At 39.8% G+C, this 14,009-nt stretch overlaps 2 protein-coding genes across 4 annotated transcripts in view; one reads left to right on the plus strand and one right to left on the minus strand.

Annotated features, from left to right (window-relative positions):
- lama5 (laminin, alpha 5) overlaps positions 1–8,835 on the plus strand; it is an 87,990-nt gene extending 79,155 nt beyond the window's left edge. For both annotated transcript variants that reach the window (XM_044128158.1, XM_044128160.1), the window contains exons 71-80: positions 1,061–1,222; positions 1,814–1,940; positions 2,027–2,172; positions 3,052–3,244; positions 3,679–3,816; positions 5,002–5,161; positions 5,257–5,387; positions 5,720–5,813; positions 5,885–6,004; positions 8,091–8,835. In XM_044128158.1, the coding sequence (XP_043984093.1) occupies positions 1,061–1,222; positions 1,814–1,940; positions 2,027–2,172; positions 3,052–3,244; positions 3,679–3,816; positions 5,002–5,161; positions 5,257–5,387; positions 5,720–5,813; positions 5,885–6,004; positions 8,091–8,239 (1,420 nt within the window). In that variant the 3' untranslated portion in view covers positions 8,240–8,835. The remainder of the gene's footprint in view (positions 1–1,060; positions 1,223–1,813; positions 1,941–2,026; positions 2,173–3,051; positions 3,245–3,678; positions 3,817–5,001; positions 5,162–5,256; positions 5,388–5,719; positions 5,814–5,884; positions 6,005–8,090) is intronic.
- A 10-nt stretch (positions 8,836–8,845) lies between these two features.
- On the minus strand, positions 8,846–13,684 carry LOC122837738 (proteasomal ubiquitin receptor ADRM1-like). 2 transcript variants are annotated; one of them, XM_044128162.1, is made up of 10 exons: positions 13,552–13,684; positions 12,370–12,592; positions 11,178–11,294; positions 10,891–11,101; positions 10,367–10,445; positions 10,144–10,289; positions 9,701–9,838; positions 9,462–9,619; positions 9,283–9,385; positions 8,846–9,156 (listed from the first exon to the last, which is right to left on the minus strand). In XM_044128162.1, the coding sequence occupies exons 2-10, from the start codon at positions 12,577–12,579 to the stop codon at positions 9,068–9,070; spliced, it is 1,251 nt and encodes a 416-aa protein (XP_043984097.1). In that variant the 5' UTR covers positions 12,580–12,592; positions 13,552–13,684; the 3' UTR covers positions 8,846–9,067. The 2 variants fall into 2 exon arrangements, with proteins under 2 accessions (XP_043984097.1, XP_043984096.1); XM_044128161.1 differs by having other exon boundaries at positions 10,367–10,448; positions 13,552–13,671.
- Positions 13,685–14,009: the final 325 nt, after the last annotated feature.

Genomic DNA, 14,009 nt, shown 5'->3' on the forward strand with positions numbered 1-14,009 from the left:
AACATTATAGGAGTTGGTATAGACCGACGTTCTCTTCCTGACAAACTAGTTACAACATTACAAGACACTTTGGGCTGGATGTGTCCTCAGTGGGCATGATTTTAAATATTTTCTTTTCACATTTAAATCAGTAATTTATGGACTATATGAATGGTGCTTTTGTCTGAATTCCTTGTTGTTTTAGCTCCACAGGCCCTTCTTTTACCTGTTTTACCGCATTCAGCCATTTTCTGTAGTTTGACAGCAGCTAAAGCAACCACAAGCTAAAGCAAGAACGTTGCTGGAAGCATTTGGATGTGTTCCCTAGGACGAAAATGACATAAACAATGCTAAACCTTTTACCTGATCAGTTTTTTCCAAAGCAAAGTACGGTTATGTCCTCAAGAAGCTAACAGCTAGCACACTGCAATAACGTAACCAGAAGGCACGATGCTTCTGCTAGCAAAACAACAGCCAGGACATCATTTATACACGCAATAAGATAAACAGCTGGTGGCTTAGTCATTACAAAGACTAAAAAGCAGAAATTCTACAGTTACTAATTTAAATCTGGTTCTATTATTTATCTTAAAACATAAATACTTCTATTACAGTTTATAAGTGTTTTAAATAATATGAAGCAGCCTTCAGAGAATTTTTGAATGGTGAATAAAATAAGTACAGTTGCTTTTGGACCGAAATAAATTAAACACTGACCAACATATCTGATGTGTATTTATGATTTTGATGGTGGCACTTGACATTGTTAATGGTTTCTCGATGGTTTTATGATGTAAAGCACTTTGAACTGCTTGTTTACTGAAATGTGCTACACAAATAAAGCTGACTGATTGATTAAAGGGTAATAATTTTTTAAAATGTTAGTGTAATAACTTAAGTCTGAGGACAAACAGTCCTAACCTCAAATTATGCAGCTAGGTGACCTAGAAGTCACGAAAATATTTGTTTTAGTTGTTAGGAATTTGACTTGGACTTAGTCCTCAAAGACTTGAGACTTGTGAATCTATATCTCAAGCTGTTTTGTTGCTACAAGTGTTTTGCTGACTGTCGGCTTCCACAGGTTTCATCTTTTAATGGACGATGTAAAAGAGAGCAGTGGCGTTAAGACGAACACAAAGCCGCCTGCTTACACGGGTCCTGAGAACGTCACCTTCCTGGGAGGATTACCTCAGCAAAACGTTGACAACCTCACAGGTTGCATCAGCAACGTCGTCATAAAGAGGTTAGAAAAGCCCTACAGTCACGGAGAAACCGTGTCTTCTTACAAATTATAAAAAATGACCTAAGGAAATAGGAAAAAGGTTTTCAAATTATGGTTGTACAACTTTTACGCTAACTTTTGATTTTGAGTGAATATGGCTGGCCATTTTAACATAAAATCAGTTTCACCAGTTTAATTCCAGATATTTGAGAGATATTGTTGGAAGTGAATAAACAGGAAGTTCTTTGCAGATTTCTGAAGTGGTCTTCAATTGTATGAATTAAATGAATTTGTTTATTTCCATTTGGGATCAATAAAGTACTTTTGAATTTGAATTGGATTTTGACTCCTCAAAATGTAATTGAAGATATTGAATTATTATTCTTATTAGTCAGGATGTAGATGCAGATTTCTTACCATTATGGATTGTCAAAATGTAGTTTTATCTAGTTTATTTTTTAGTTATCCGTAATATAATTATGGACAGTTGGACAAAACCGATTTTATGATAAAACATAAAATCGGCCTGCCATACAGCAAAATTTGCATATAACTAGGATGACGGGACTGCAGAACCAGAAGGTAAAATGTGTGCGTGATTCTTGCCTCCAGGAGGGAAGGTGAGCAAATGGTGGAGAACCTGCTGAAGGTGAACGAAGTCGAGAACATTCTTCTGAACTGTCCAGCAGCTAAAATACCTCAGCAGATCATCGCAGAGGAACCAAGACGCAAACAAAAGGTACAGTACAAACACACGACAGCTCTGCTCCTCCAAGTAAAAAGGAACCGCCACTTTAAGAAACTGCATACATGTTTCTGTCTCAGGGTAATCAAAAGAAGCCGTCGAGATCTCGCAGCCGCAGTACGAGGGAGTCCTGCCAGGGGGAGCTGTTGCACCCTGAGAGCAGAGCAACGCACTTCAGCGGCTCCGCCCACAGCTACCAGAAATACAATCCAGTGGTCAGATCCATGTAAGTGTGAAAGTTCAGAAATTTTTTAGAAAAAAATACTTTGAAATATCTTTGGTTGAAAAAGGAAAATTTTGCAGGAAAAAATTTAATTTTGAGACTAATTCTAATTAATCAGAAAAAAACATGCAATTTTTTTCCCTTTTATTTAAAAAAAAATAAAGACACAAACTATGTGCATGTTTTTTCTTGCAAATTTGTAACTTTTTGGATAAATCTTTTCTAGAAAATTTACGATAAATCTCAAAATCTGAATTTTTTGGCAGAAATTTACTCCTATCTACAACCAGAGGTGAGCAGAGTACCCAAAAATTAAAAGTAACACTAGTTCAATTTATTAATTAAAGTAGCCGTCCAAGAAAGAGTAAAAAAAATATTTGTTAGCAAGTCTGCCACTGAATAACTGATCAAATTATCAGTCATTTAATATTAAAAAATTACATAATCAGACGGATTGAAATATAAAGTTATGTGGAAATTTTGGTATTTTAAGAAGGAAAATAACAATAAATCATATAAGTAACAAAAATTAAATCAGCAAAAGAAGTTTTTTTGAATAAAAAAGTTTATGAAACTTTAACAAAAACTGCAGGTGTGTGTCTGTGTGGTGAATTTTTGGTTAAAATATGTTTGTTTTTCATTCAGTGGGTAGAAAATCCAGAAATTGTCCTCAAGAGTAGAGATACTTCATAATAAACTTACTCAGGTAAAAGTACAGTGTAGTAAAAATACTCTTAACAGGGAATTTTTTCCAAAAAAGTTACTCAAGTTAATGAAATTGAGTAAATGTAACTAGTTACTGCTAAACTCCATCTACAACGGCCCTAATATTGCATGTACAGGGGTCCTAAATACTCACTAATTAAACTGATTTTTCCTCAGTTCTCATCTGTCGTTGGAGGTGAAGATCAACTCCTCTGACGGCTGCATCCTGTACGCAGCCGGCAGGCAGCATGGCGGAGCGGCCATGTTGCTCAGCGTCCTAAAAGGTCACCTGATCCTCTCAGTGGAATCAGCCAGGAATAATTTCAAAGTGCGCAGCTCGAACAAATATGACGATGAGCGGTGGCACCCGGTAAGGTCTTTCGCGCAAGACATGTACATAAACATACAAATAACTACATTAAACCAGGCTCCACATTCTTAATTTTTTACTTACTTCAAAATACTTCCAGAAAATCGGTCCACTTTTTATAAAGCGTGCATAAAAATGCACATAGACTCCAACTTAAAGATATTTATCTAAAAACCTACTTTTAATCTAATTATTTATGGAAATTTAATGTAAATATTGTAGGAATTAACTCAAAAACTGGTAAGATATATTAATAAACACAAGTTTTAAATTTAAAAACATCAGCTGGTTCTTTTTTATTTTTATCCAAAGTTATTAAGAGCCACTAGCGGCTTGAAAACTCCTTATCTAGTCGATCGCAACATTCTCCCACCGGGGGGAATCATGAAAGTAACGCATCAGAAATGGGTTCACCAGATGTTTCTCTATCGCAGGTTTTCATTAAGCATGAGGGGAATAAAATCACTCTGACGGTGGATGGCATCAGCAGTCGAGCTAAGAGGACAGCCGGAGCCGGAAAGATCCGGATCAGTGGACCGTTGTTCCTCGGTGGAGTCCCAGCCTCCGTCAAGGTTAAATTTACTTATTTCAAAACTCACACAGTTAACTTTCACCATTCATATGCTCAGGATATGTTATTTTATTACTTTCCATGTCTGGAGGAGTCAAAGTATGGTCAAATGTCTATTCCAGGATTTGTACTTTTTCCAAAGTCGGACCTAGATGCCTCTTAATTCATGAGTTTTTGTAAAGTGGACACATGGTTCTTAAACTGGGTTCTGTTAAATGGCAACCTGTGCTGTAAAACCTTTTAATTTTACCAGTTTAAGCTATCTGCATTAGGATGTGTTCACACCATCCTTGTTTAGTCCATTTTAACTCCAGTTTGTCCGCCTATAAAGTTCAGTTCATTCGGAAAGAATTGAATGCAAACTTGGACCAAAAAGGCAAACTTCGGTTCATCTGCAAATCTTTTTGTTTGACGTGAACTCTGGTTCTGTTCGAATGCATATGTGAACTCTAAGCAGACCAGAGACCCCTCCAAAAGCAGAAAGCGGACTACAACACAAGGCATTATGGGTAAATACAAGCTAGCAGGAGAAATGGCTCGAGGTCTTTAGCTAACGACAAAAGAGAAATCCTACAACAGTGAAAATCTGATACCATTCCAATTTTTTTCACATTTTGTGAAGAACAAAGTTGCGCTCACCGTCTTCTTCAGAGGTTTTTTTGTTGTTTCCTTCAGTGGTTCTTGGTGCAGCGCCGCCACAGCCGAGGAGGGGAACAGGTTGCTCAAAGGGTTTGGATCATTTGACACGGTGCAGTGTGAAAATGTAACAAATGTTGCAACTGAACCGAGTCTACTGGACTATCAGGTCTGAAAACACCCTTAGAAACCGGGTCAGGGTTACATATTCCAGAGCCTTTTGTCCAACCCTAACTGGGTCATCAACAGGACAATGGTCCAAAACAAAAACTCTTCTTTAACTCTCCCACAGTCGTAGTGTGACAAATGTCTGGGTGAGACAACAGATCGTCAGTTTCTGAAACCAAGCGCACACGGGGTCAATGTGACCCTGATGGGTCGTGCACAGAGTTTAAAAAAAAAGTCATGGGGTCTAAAAGATCGTGAGAGTTTAAGTCCCACTGAGGATTACTGGCTATGTCTAATTATTTCAAGTTTCAGACAGAAATAAAGTTAAAAAGGTGCACACCTTCATCAGACATCATTCTCACTGTTGGTGTCTGAACTCCAGCCGAAACGTTTTGATGGTTTCATCGGATGCATCAAGGACCTGAAACTGAACGCAGTTCCTGCAGGAAGCCCATCGTTCAGCCAGGGGGCGGTTCCATGCTTCCAGAACCCTTTACAACCTGGAGTGTACTTCTCCAAACAGGGAGGACACCTGAAGATTGGTAACTACCCTCTCTGTCTTTTCCAAGTTTCAGCTGTTTGAAACCTTTTTTCGGTCAGAGTATGCACTGCTTGACGTGTCTCCACCTCCTGGCAGATGACTCTTTGGTTCTGGGTCGGGACCTAGAGATCCAGCTGGAAGTTCGACCTGCTTCAGACTCTGGGCTGCTGTTGTACGCTGGAACTTCATCTGACCAATACCTGAGCTTGTTCCTAAGCCAGGGAGAGGTGAGTTAAGATTTCACCAAGCAGAAGAGAAACAGCAGGAAGAAGGTGGAGATTTTTCTTCTCGACGTTGTTCAAGAAATCCTAAAAACCAAAACTGGGGCATGCCGTGGTGGCGTAGGGGATGGTGTGACCCATGTTTGGAGGCTTTGAGTCTTCAATGCGGGTGTCGCGGGTTCGACTCCCGGACCCGACAATGTTTGCCGCATGTCTTCCCCCCTTTCCTTTCCCCTTTCCTGTCAGCCTACTTTCATATAAGGGACACTAGAGCCCACCAATACCCCCTGGAGGGGTACAAAAAAAAAAAAAACTGAGGAAGACGTTTTTGTGTCTAGGTGACTGTTTCGGTAATCAGTGGCAAAGGTGAATTCTCTACCTCGCTAATGCCTGAAGAACCTCTGTGTAACAGACGCTGGCACACAATCAAAGGTGGGTTTACAGAAACCAGTCATCTTCCCCAAACAGAACCGCTCTCTGTTAATGCTGATGTGTTCTTCCAGTGGAGAAGAGGAACAACGCTCTGAAGTTGTTTGTGGATGTAACCGCTAAGCAGAGTGCAGGCCCCAAACAGAACCGTTCTGCAGGGTCCAAAACTACGGTGTACGTTGGAGGTGCACCAAGTGAGTACAATATCACAGTTCTCTGCAGAATTTCAGGGTTTCCTCTTTGTCTTTACAGAAAGTGTCTGCTAATGCTCATACATAATGTGTATTTATTTCTGTGGCTGGGATATTAAAGAGCCAATATTAAAAAATCTAGAATTAACTTTATACACCATTGATGGGCCTACAAAACAGAGGCCCATTATGCACAAAATTTGATATCAGCCTTAATTATCCAGTCTATAGGGGCAGATGCATTTTAATTTCTGAGTCTGCCAATATCTGCATCCTGTGTATATTGTCCTATTGATATGAAAATTGTACTAGTAGCTCCAGTGACGTGCGGTGAGGTTCATAGCTGGTGAGGCACTGACGTCATCAGAATCAGATTTGCAAATAGATGCATAGATTGACAGCAGTTTACAGGTTATGTTTCACTTCTGCATCCTTACACATACAAACTGTAGCTCACAAAACACACATTTCCTTAAAAAACAAAACAAAATAAATGTCGAAAGTCGGGATAAGCGAGAGGAAAAAAATCACTATCTCTATTATAATCTATCGCTGCACTTGACTTGCTTCCCGAATCGTTTAGCCTAGCTCGCTGTCACTTACTCGGCAGTTGAGGAGTGAACAAGACGAACGTCTGGGATCTTGAGCGCCCCCTGCCATGAGGCAAGAGAACTGCCTGCCTCACCTCGAACCTGTTCTCTGCCGTTTATAATCGCCATTACACTAAACACGCTTACACAAACACAGTTGGTGACAAAAAGCACTGTACATTATATACATAAGCTAAATTATTGGAAATAAGTTCACATATTAAATTTGTTTAAACCATTTTATTGACGCCAGACAGCAACATGCTCTCCGCTTAGCAGCCAGCGCAGAGCCAGGGGTTGCGCAATCCAAGGTGAGGCAGAGCTGCTGCCTCACCGCATCGCCTAAGCATTTGAATGGGAAAATAAGAAAATTCAGCGATTTTGAATAAATAAAAATCGAAATTGGTGAAGCTACATGAAAAATAAATATTTTTTAGTACAAACCACCGGATGAATATAACAATTTAAATTACTTTATGATTATATATTTTCTTTCTTTCCATGATGGCTGGTGAGGCACAGCCTCACCTGCCTCCCCTGACCGCACGTCACTGAGTAGCTCATAGAACAAGTGTGATTTTGTAGAAAAGGTGAAATCCCTCTTAGCTCTTTATTTCTCCATGTTAGCAGAGAGATGCATTTTTGTAGCAAAGTCAATTATTAGCCCCCCAGTATCTGCCTGCTCTCTGTATTTTCCCCAAATATTGTCCTATTGATATGAAACTTATCCAGCAGTTAAGAGAAGTGTGATTATGTAGAAAAAGTCAAATCCCTCTTAACTCTGTATTTCCTCAATCTAAGAGGAGGATGCATTTTTTGGCAATATGAATATTTGCATGCCCTGTCATTTTCCCCCAAATACTATCCTATTGATATGAAACTCATAGCAGCAGTTAACAGAACAAATGTGATTATGTACTCTACCCTACTCCCTGTTCAATGTGGGCCATTAGTGCCAAAATGGGCTTGCTAACTCTCTTTAATGCCAAGATTTTCTTTGCACATAATGTACCTAGAATCTTATGGGGGATATCGAAAGAAGTGTAGCAAATGGCGACGTTTGCTCTTACCCTTGGTCATGCAGAAAAGGCTAGCTAGCTTGCTTGCTAGCCGCTAGTTAGCGGTAGCTGCAACCGCCTGGCGTCACAGAACGCGCAAGACTTAAACTTTAAATAGAAAAGTCCCATGTAAAAAATAAAACATAGAATATACCTCAAATAGTACTGTCTTGTCAAAATTTAAGACCCTTAATTAAAGTATTTGCGAAGATAATGTTGCTTCCGCGATCCCTAGTGTCTGGGTCCTCCTGCGAAAACGTCCTTCTAACGGTTATTCGGCAGATTGTCCTCCTCCTTTAAAACGCTGTACAGCTTTATCTAATTTAACATCTAGCTTCTTATCATTAAAAATTTACTTTTTCCTAAAAAGAACAACTTCAAAAATGAAATAACATACGCCTGTTTTTCTAATCACTCGGTAAACTTTCTTTTGTCCGCCAGATGGCGTCACAACGGCCAGCCATCCTAACGGGTTTCCTGTTTTCCACGGCTGTTTCCGCCATGTTAGCATCAACCGTCGACCCGTGACGTTGTCTGAACCGCTGTCTGTTCACGGAGCCGTCGGAACCCGAGGCTGCCCTCACATGTAGAGCCTTCACATTCCCTGACAACAAAATACTGGTGGTGGGTGTCATGTTACTGTAGCTAATTTAAAATATATATTAATATTTATTTTATATTTTGGGGGAGAAAAAAAAGCATATTTTATATTTTCACGTTTTTGTGCTATGTCTAATTATTGGTTTCACATCATGATGCACTGATTTAAAATTAAAATGTAAAACAAAACAATACTCCAATTGTGCAGACAATAGGGCTTCATGAACTGGTTAATTTCATAGAAATTGATGGATTTGTTGTTTTTTTTTAAATTGAGCTAAGTTAAATAAGCTGTTATATTTTTGTAAATGTAAGAAAATTTTAAATTTTTTCAGTCACATAAAAGAAAATCGCTGCAAACCAATAATTTTGACCTTAACTTACCCCTTCTCTATAATTACTCTATTTACCTTTTTTTCCAAAACCAGCTTTTTCATATGACCTGCACCCCTTTTATTGTTGAACCCATGTAACAAACAAGAAAATTAAGCTTTTTTGTATGCTAACATTTTTAAAGTAACTCAAAGAATAAGCTGCTGCTCCCAGCCCTCATTTGTTTGAATAAAGTCTTTTTCATATAAAATTAGATGCTTGAGTGTTTTTCAATTTGTACTTTAATAAAGATCTAGTCCCAAAAAGCCAACAGCAGACGGTACTTCAAGAGTAGAAAGCAAAACGTAAGGCTTGGTATCATCAAGAGAGACGTCTACATGGTGTAGAAACATTGCCTTTGGTATAGAAAAACATTTAAGACAATGCTGAAGTGGGAGGAAAAGTGAACAAAGTAGAGATAGATATGGAACTTGGCAGGCTGGTCTCTAATCTAGACTCATGTCTTCATCATCTTCTTTCTTCTCTTTGGAGTCTCCTTTGCTGCCCTGCATGGCTCTGGCAAACGCTTCCACGTCTGAGGAGGAAACAGAAACATGTTTGAGACACAGAAAGACCAGACTTCTTAAAAATAGATGGACAAATGCGTTAAATTTACAAAAAATAAAACTTTCCATGATGTAAGGCAGTGTGTTTGTCCTACCTCCCCTGTTGGCAGCGTCCACAGCTTCAGCCGACAGACCGAACTGATTCATCAGCGGGCCGAGCTGCCCCGAAGCCAAAGCGCTGCTGAACATACTCATGGACTGAAGTCAGACAGAAACCAGAGTCAGAACTAAACCAAACAGATGAAGAACCGTCCAGGCCCTGGTCTGGTTCTACCTGCTGGAACTGCGGCGAGTTCAGTGTGGTCTGGATCTCCTCTGCGCTCTGCAGTAAGCTCTCTCCGCTGGGGAGGAAGGGGAGGAGCCTCTGTTGGACTTCGGGGTTGGTCAGGATGGGAGCCATCATCTCCGGGGTGCAAACGCTCGCCAGGTCCACTGGAGGAGACAAACCACACCGTTAGCTGGAGCGTCCTCCGTCTCCCTGCAGCAGCAGAGAAGACCCGACAGCCTGCTGACCTGCAGATCCCTGCGGCGCTGCAGCGGCTGCAGGAACATTCATGTTGGCCAGGATGCTCTGCAGGTCACTGAGCTGGATGGGCTGGTGAGGAGGAGGGCTTCCAACGGAGGCCGGCGTCACAGGGGTCTGAGCTGGAGCTGCAAATGGGGAAAAAACAGCACAGAGTTCAGGACAGAGACAGTCGATTTAAACAGGAAACATAACAAATGTTGCGGTTTTGACGCCACTGAACCGAGTCTACTAGACTTTCACATGTGAAAACACCTTAAATTTAAAATCAATCCATAGATTGCAGCGTCCTTTATTAGTTTGGTAAACAGAGAGCTACTTTGGAGTTGTAAACAGTTCACACAGAAGTTAATTAGCAACATGAATGACGATGCAAATAATCAGAAATGAGCATCGAGACTTGCAGTGTGAGACCGAACTAAGGCGGTTGTACCTGGAGTAGCGGGGGCAGCAGCAGCAGCAGCAGCAGTGGCAGGAGCAGAGGCAGCAGGAGGTGTAGGCGTGGTCGGTGCCTGGGTGGAGCTCAGTCTGGGGGCTGCAGCTGATGAGGAGGCGGCCGTGGCTGCTTGGCTTCTAGAGCTGACGATAGCATGGAGACTGAGCGTTAGCATCACGCTAGAGGAGGAAGTCTTAACGATCCAGAGGTGAGGTCTCACCTGGATGAGGAGCTGCTGGCGGATGGGCCGCCGCTGCCTAGCAGATTCGCCAGTCCAGGTCCGGCTAACGCTCCCAGGCCTCCTTACACAAACCACAACAAATCTATAAAAGCTGCTCTGATGAAGCATTCAGGCTTTACATCAGGACTGCACAATATAACCCATATATATCGTCATAGCAACGTCAATTTCAGCAGGCATTTGCTTCCCTCGATTCCCCAGTTGGTGATGCCAAAACTAATAAAACATGGTGATGAAGGAAAAGAAATCAGAAAAAAGTGACTCCATCAGGATATTCAGCAAGTGACGGGGAAAAAAAAAAAGTGTTTTAACTGCAATTTTGTGACATCGATTTCCATACGGCTGAAAAACCACCTCATCTAAGCGCAAAAACATTTCATTAAAAAAAAAGTTATTTTTTGTTTAAATTAAGCAAATTTATTTTCTTAATTTAAATTTTCACAATTCTATGGCTAGTAGAGACGCAGCTAGTGAAACCTAAAGCGTCACCCAGAGTGCCTCACCCAGTCCACCGAGCCCCGTCGGACCGATCAGCTGCATCAGCTGGTTGTGGCTCATGTTTCCCAGCAGGTTCTGCAGGCCGCCCTCGCCGCCCAGCGCCGACAGCTCGTGACCGCTGCTGCCTCCGCTGCCCGGAGCGCCAGGAATCGGAGGGTTGTTCAGGAACTCGTTCACCTTACGGCAGAACTCCTCATCTTTGTCCGTTTTGGGCTCCTGAGTTGACAGTTTAAAAAAGTGTCTCTTAAATGCACTTAGATTTCAGTTCAGCAGATTAGCAGCATCTTCCCACCTGCATCCAGAAGAAGAGCCTTTTGGAGCCAGCCTTGAACTTCAGCACATAGACACGTCCCGTGGTGCACTGGTTCACTCTCTTAAACTCACAGTCGTCAGGAAAGATGATCAGATCCTGCAGGACATTTCAGTTCTGGTTTAGTTCTCCTGGAAAATAAGCCTCGTACTCAAACCCCCCCAGACATTCTTTATCATTTACATTAGTGTGTTGAGTTTTTGGAGAAAACCACCCAACATTTTTCTTGCTATTAATAGTTTATTCTAAATTTTCCTCAAACAAATGGTCAAAAACATTGAGTTTATGTGATGCTAACTCCCACCTGCAGGTGGCAGTATTTCTTCACTGCTGCCTCTGCCTTCCTTATCATGTTATAGATAGATATGGTGAATAACAATGAAATCACATTTAAATAAAGAAATTTATCGCAAAAATATTGTATTACAATTCCTTGTAAATATTCTTAAAGCAGCACCAGAAATTTTTATTTTGTTTGCAAAAACAAATATATATATATAAATCACAAAAAGCCAGAGATCAGATATAGTTTAATAACTTTAATATTTATATCAACCACTTCATTTTTTTTGGCAGACATTCAGGTAAAAAATTAAAACAATACAATGCCTGAATTTTTCTCGCTAATGCATAGAATTTACTGCAAATTTTATGTGAAAATTGTCAAGATTGGGTTTAAGAAATGCTAACTTCAACCTGCAGGTGGCAGTATTTCTTACTGCTACTACACTGCTGCCTCAACTTTACTTCATACCATGTTACAAATATAAAAAGCCACATTTAAATAAGGAAATCTATCTCAAATATTACTCAGTTCCCTGCAAATATTCCTAGACTACCACCACAATCAGGAATTTTGATTGAAAAAAAAAAAAAAACAATCATTAAATCCTGGGACAGTTTTCTGTGCTATGTTTCTAAAACAAGAATCAAAGCCTGAATGTTTTGCCAACCAACATCAAAATGCATCAGAACATCTCCAGTAACGAGAAGGTAGGAAAATTATTTTGGTTTAATTTAGTTTAAAATAGAAAATACATTTCTATCCACAGAGAATACGACAGCACTGTTAAGTGAATATTTCCAATCACATCATGAAAGTAATAAACATTTCAGATTTCACCGAGTGCGTTTTAAATTATTGGCTTAATTTAAGGATAAAATCTTTACTTACATCATCAACGTTCCCAGTGGTTCTGTCCTTCCAGCAGAAATGGATCAGGGAGTCATCGGACTGCTGGATGTACACCAAGCCCTTGCGTTTGTCGGGTGTAACCGTGTTCCCCTTCAGGCTCATTTTACCAGCACGAAACTCCACTAGGTACTTGCTGGAGCTTCCCCTAGAGCCGCTGACCAGACTCGGAAACAGAGCGCCGGACGACATCTTTACTCCCAAACTGAGGAAAAAAAACACAAGATGTCAGTTTTCTGAGGTCATCTCATTTACAATACCAGCTGCCATCTTGGTCCAAACTGCTGACTGTGTAGTTTTTAAAATGTAAAAAAAAAAAAAAAAAAAAATTATTTATTTATCCATAATAAGTGGTCAAGTTAAATAATTATGATTTTATTAGAGATCAAAAATGTTTTAATCACTTCTGTCCATAATTGAGCACCACTTCCTCTTTATCTACCAAATCCTACTGAAATCTGTTAATTTTCCACTATTCATCACAAATTACATTAGCTTGGTGTTTGGTTAGACCTTTTATTAATTTGCTAAATTTAAATTAGTACATTTTTGTTTTGTTTTTTTGCAGTTTGATCATTTGGTTTTTTTGGCGGACCGCCATATTGGATTCTACGGCCGGGGTTGATGATAAAACCCAGATTTCAGGGAATGACCCAGTTGAAGTTAACTAGAAAGTAGTTTTTAAATGCATTCAGGACCTAACTAAAAGTAAAAAGCCTACACACTTTTTCTGCGAGGAAAAATATCGCTTACCTTAGATACACATCCTTGACTGAAAAAAGAATTACTTTTTAATCATAAACAACTTTCTAAGCCTACAGATAAAGAACAATGCTGTAAAAGTTAGCTTTGCAGAGCTATCTGTCAAATGTTTTCTGTTTTATCTTCTGACTAACACCTGATGATTTTATTCAGTTAATGTCTTCCTTTAACTTGTGTGGCGAGTTTGCTTTCACTAAATTAAATTTTAACAGTTAAGCCACAAAGTTTTTGTTAGCTGTGTGTAGTTCTGGTTGTCGGTGCTAACGTTAGCCCATGACATGGCTAAACAGATGAACGACTAAAGGCCGAAGTCTTGCAGAACAACCACCGTAAGTTGTTTAAGGAAATAAACACACACACACAAGACTCCTTTAAACAAACTTAAAATTTTTAAAAACGTACATTTAAATACTTGCGGCTAAATCTTGAAATATCTCAGAAGTTTTCTCTCCGCTGCGTCTGACTGTTACGCCACTTAAGTAGAACGAGTGAACTTCCTGCATCGTGAACGCGCCTGCTGTGAGTGGATGCGCACGCATTTCAGAGTTTTATGGCAAGCCTTAGCATCATCAATAATACAATTAAATTTCTAAAACACTTAATCGATTCCAAAGGGAAATTAAACGTTGTAACTCATATTATTCAGAGTTCTTCACATATTTATATGTACTTAGATATATATAAATATGGCAAACCTTATCATAATTGACATTAACGAGTCACTCTAATGAGTACATGTCAATACACGGTGATGGTCTAATAATACAATTGTTATGAACAAACTGTTATTTTTCATGAAATGTAGAACTTTTAATATATTCAGCAGATTTATTCTCTCAGAAAGTAAGCTTTTCTTACCT

This window comes from Gambusia affinis, linkage group LG01 (assembly GCF_019740435.1).
Source record: "Gambusia affinis linkage group LG01, SWU_Gaff_1.0, whole genome shotgun sequence".
Taxonomy (NCBI): domain Eukaryota; kingdom Metazoa; phylum Chordata; class Actinopteri; order Cyprinodontiformes; family Poeciliidae; genus Gambusia; species Gambusia affinis.

Coding starts and splice junctions, on each gene's coding strand:
- LOC122837738 (XM_044128161.1), bottom strand. CDS start 12,579: ATGTCGTCCGGCGCTCTGTTTCCGAGTCTGGTCAGCGGCTCTAGGGGA. Junction 10,290..10,366: donor GCCAGCAGCTCCTCATCCAG/GTGAGACCTCAC, acceptor TGCTATCGTCAG/CTCTAGAAGCCAAGCAGCCA. Junction 9,620..9,700: donor AGCGCCGCAGGGATCTGCAG/GTCAGCAGGCTG, acceptor TGTCTCCTCCAG/TGGACCTGGCGAGCGTTTGC.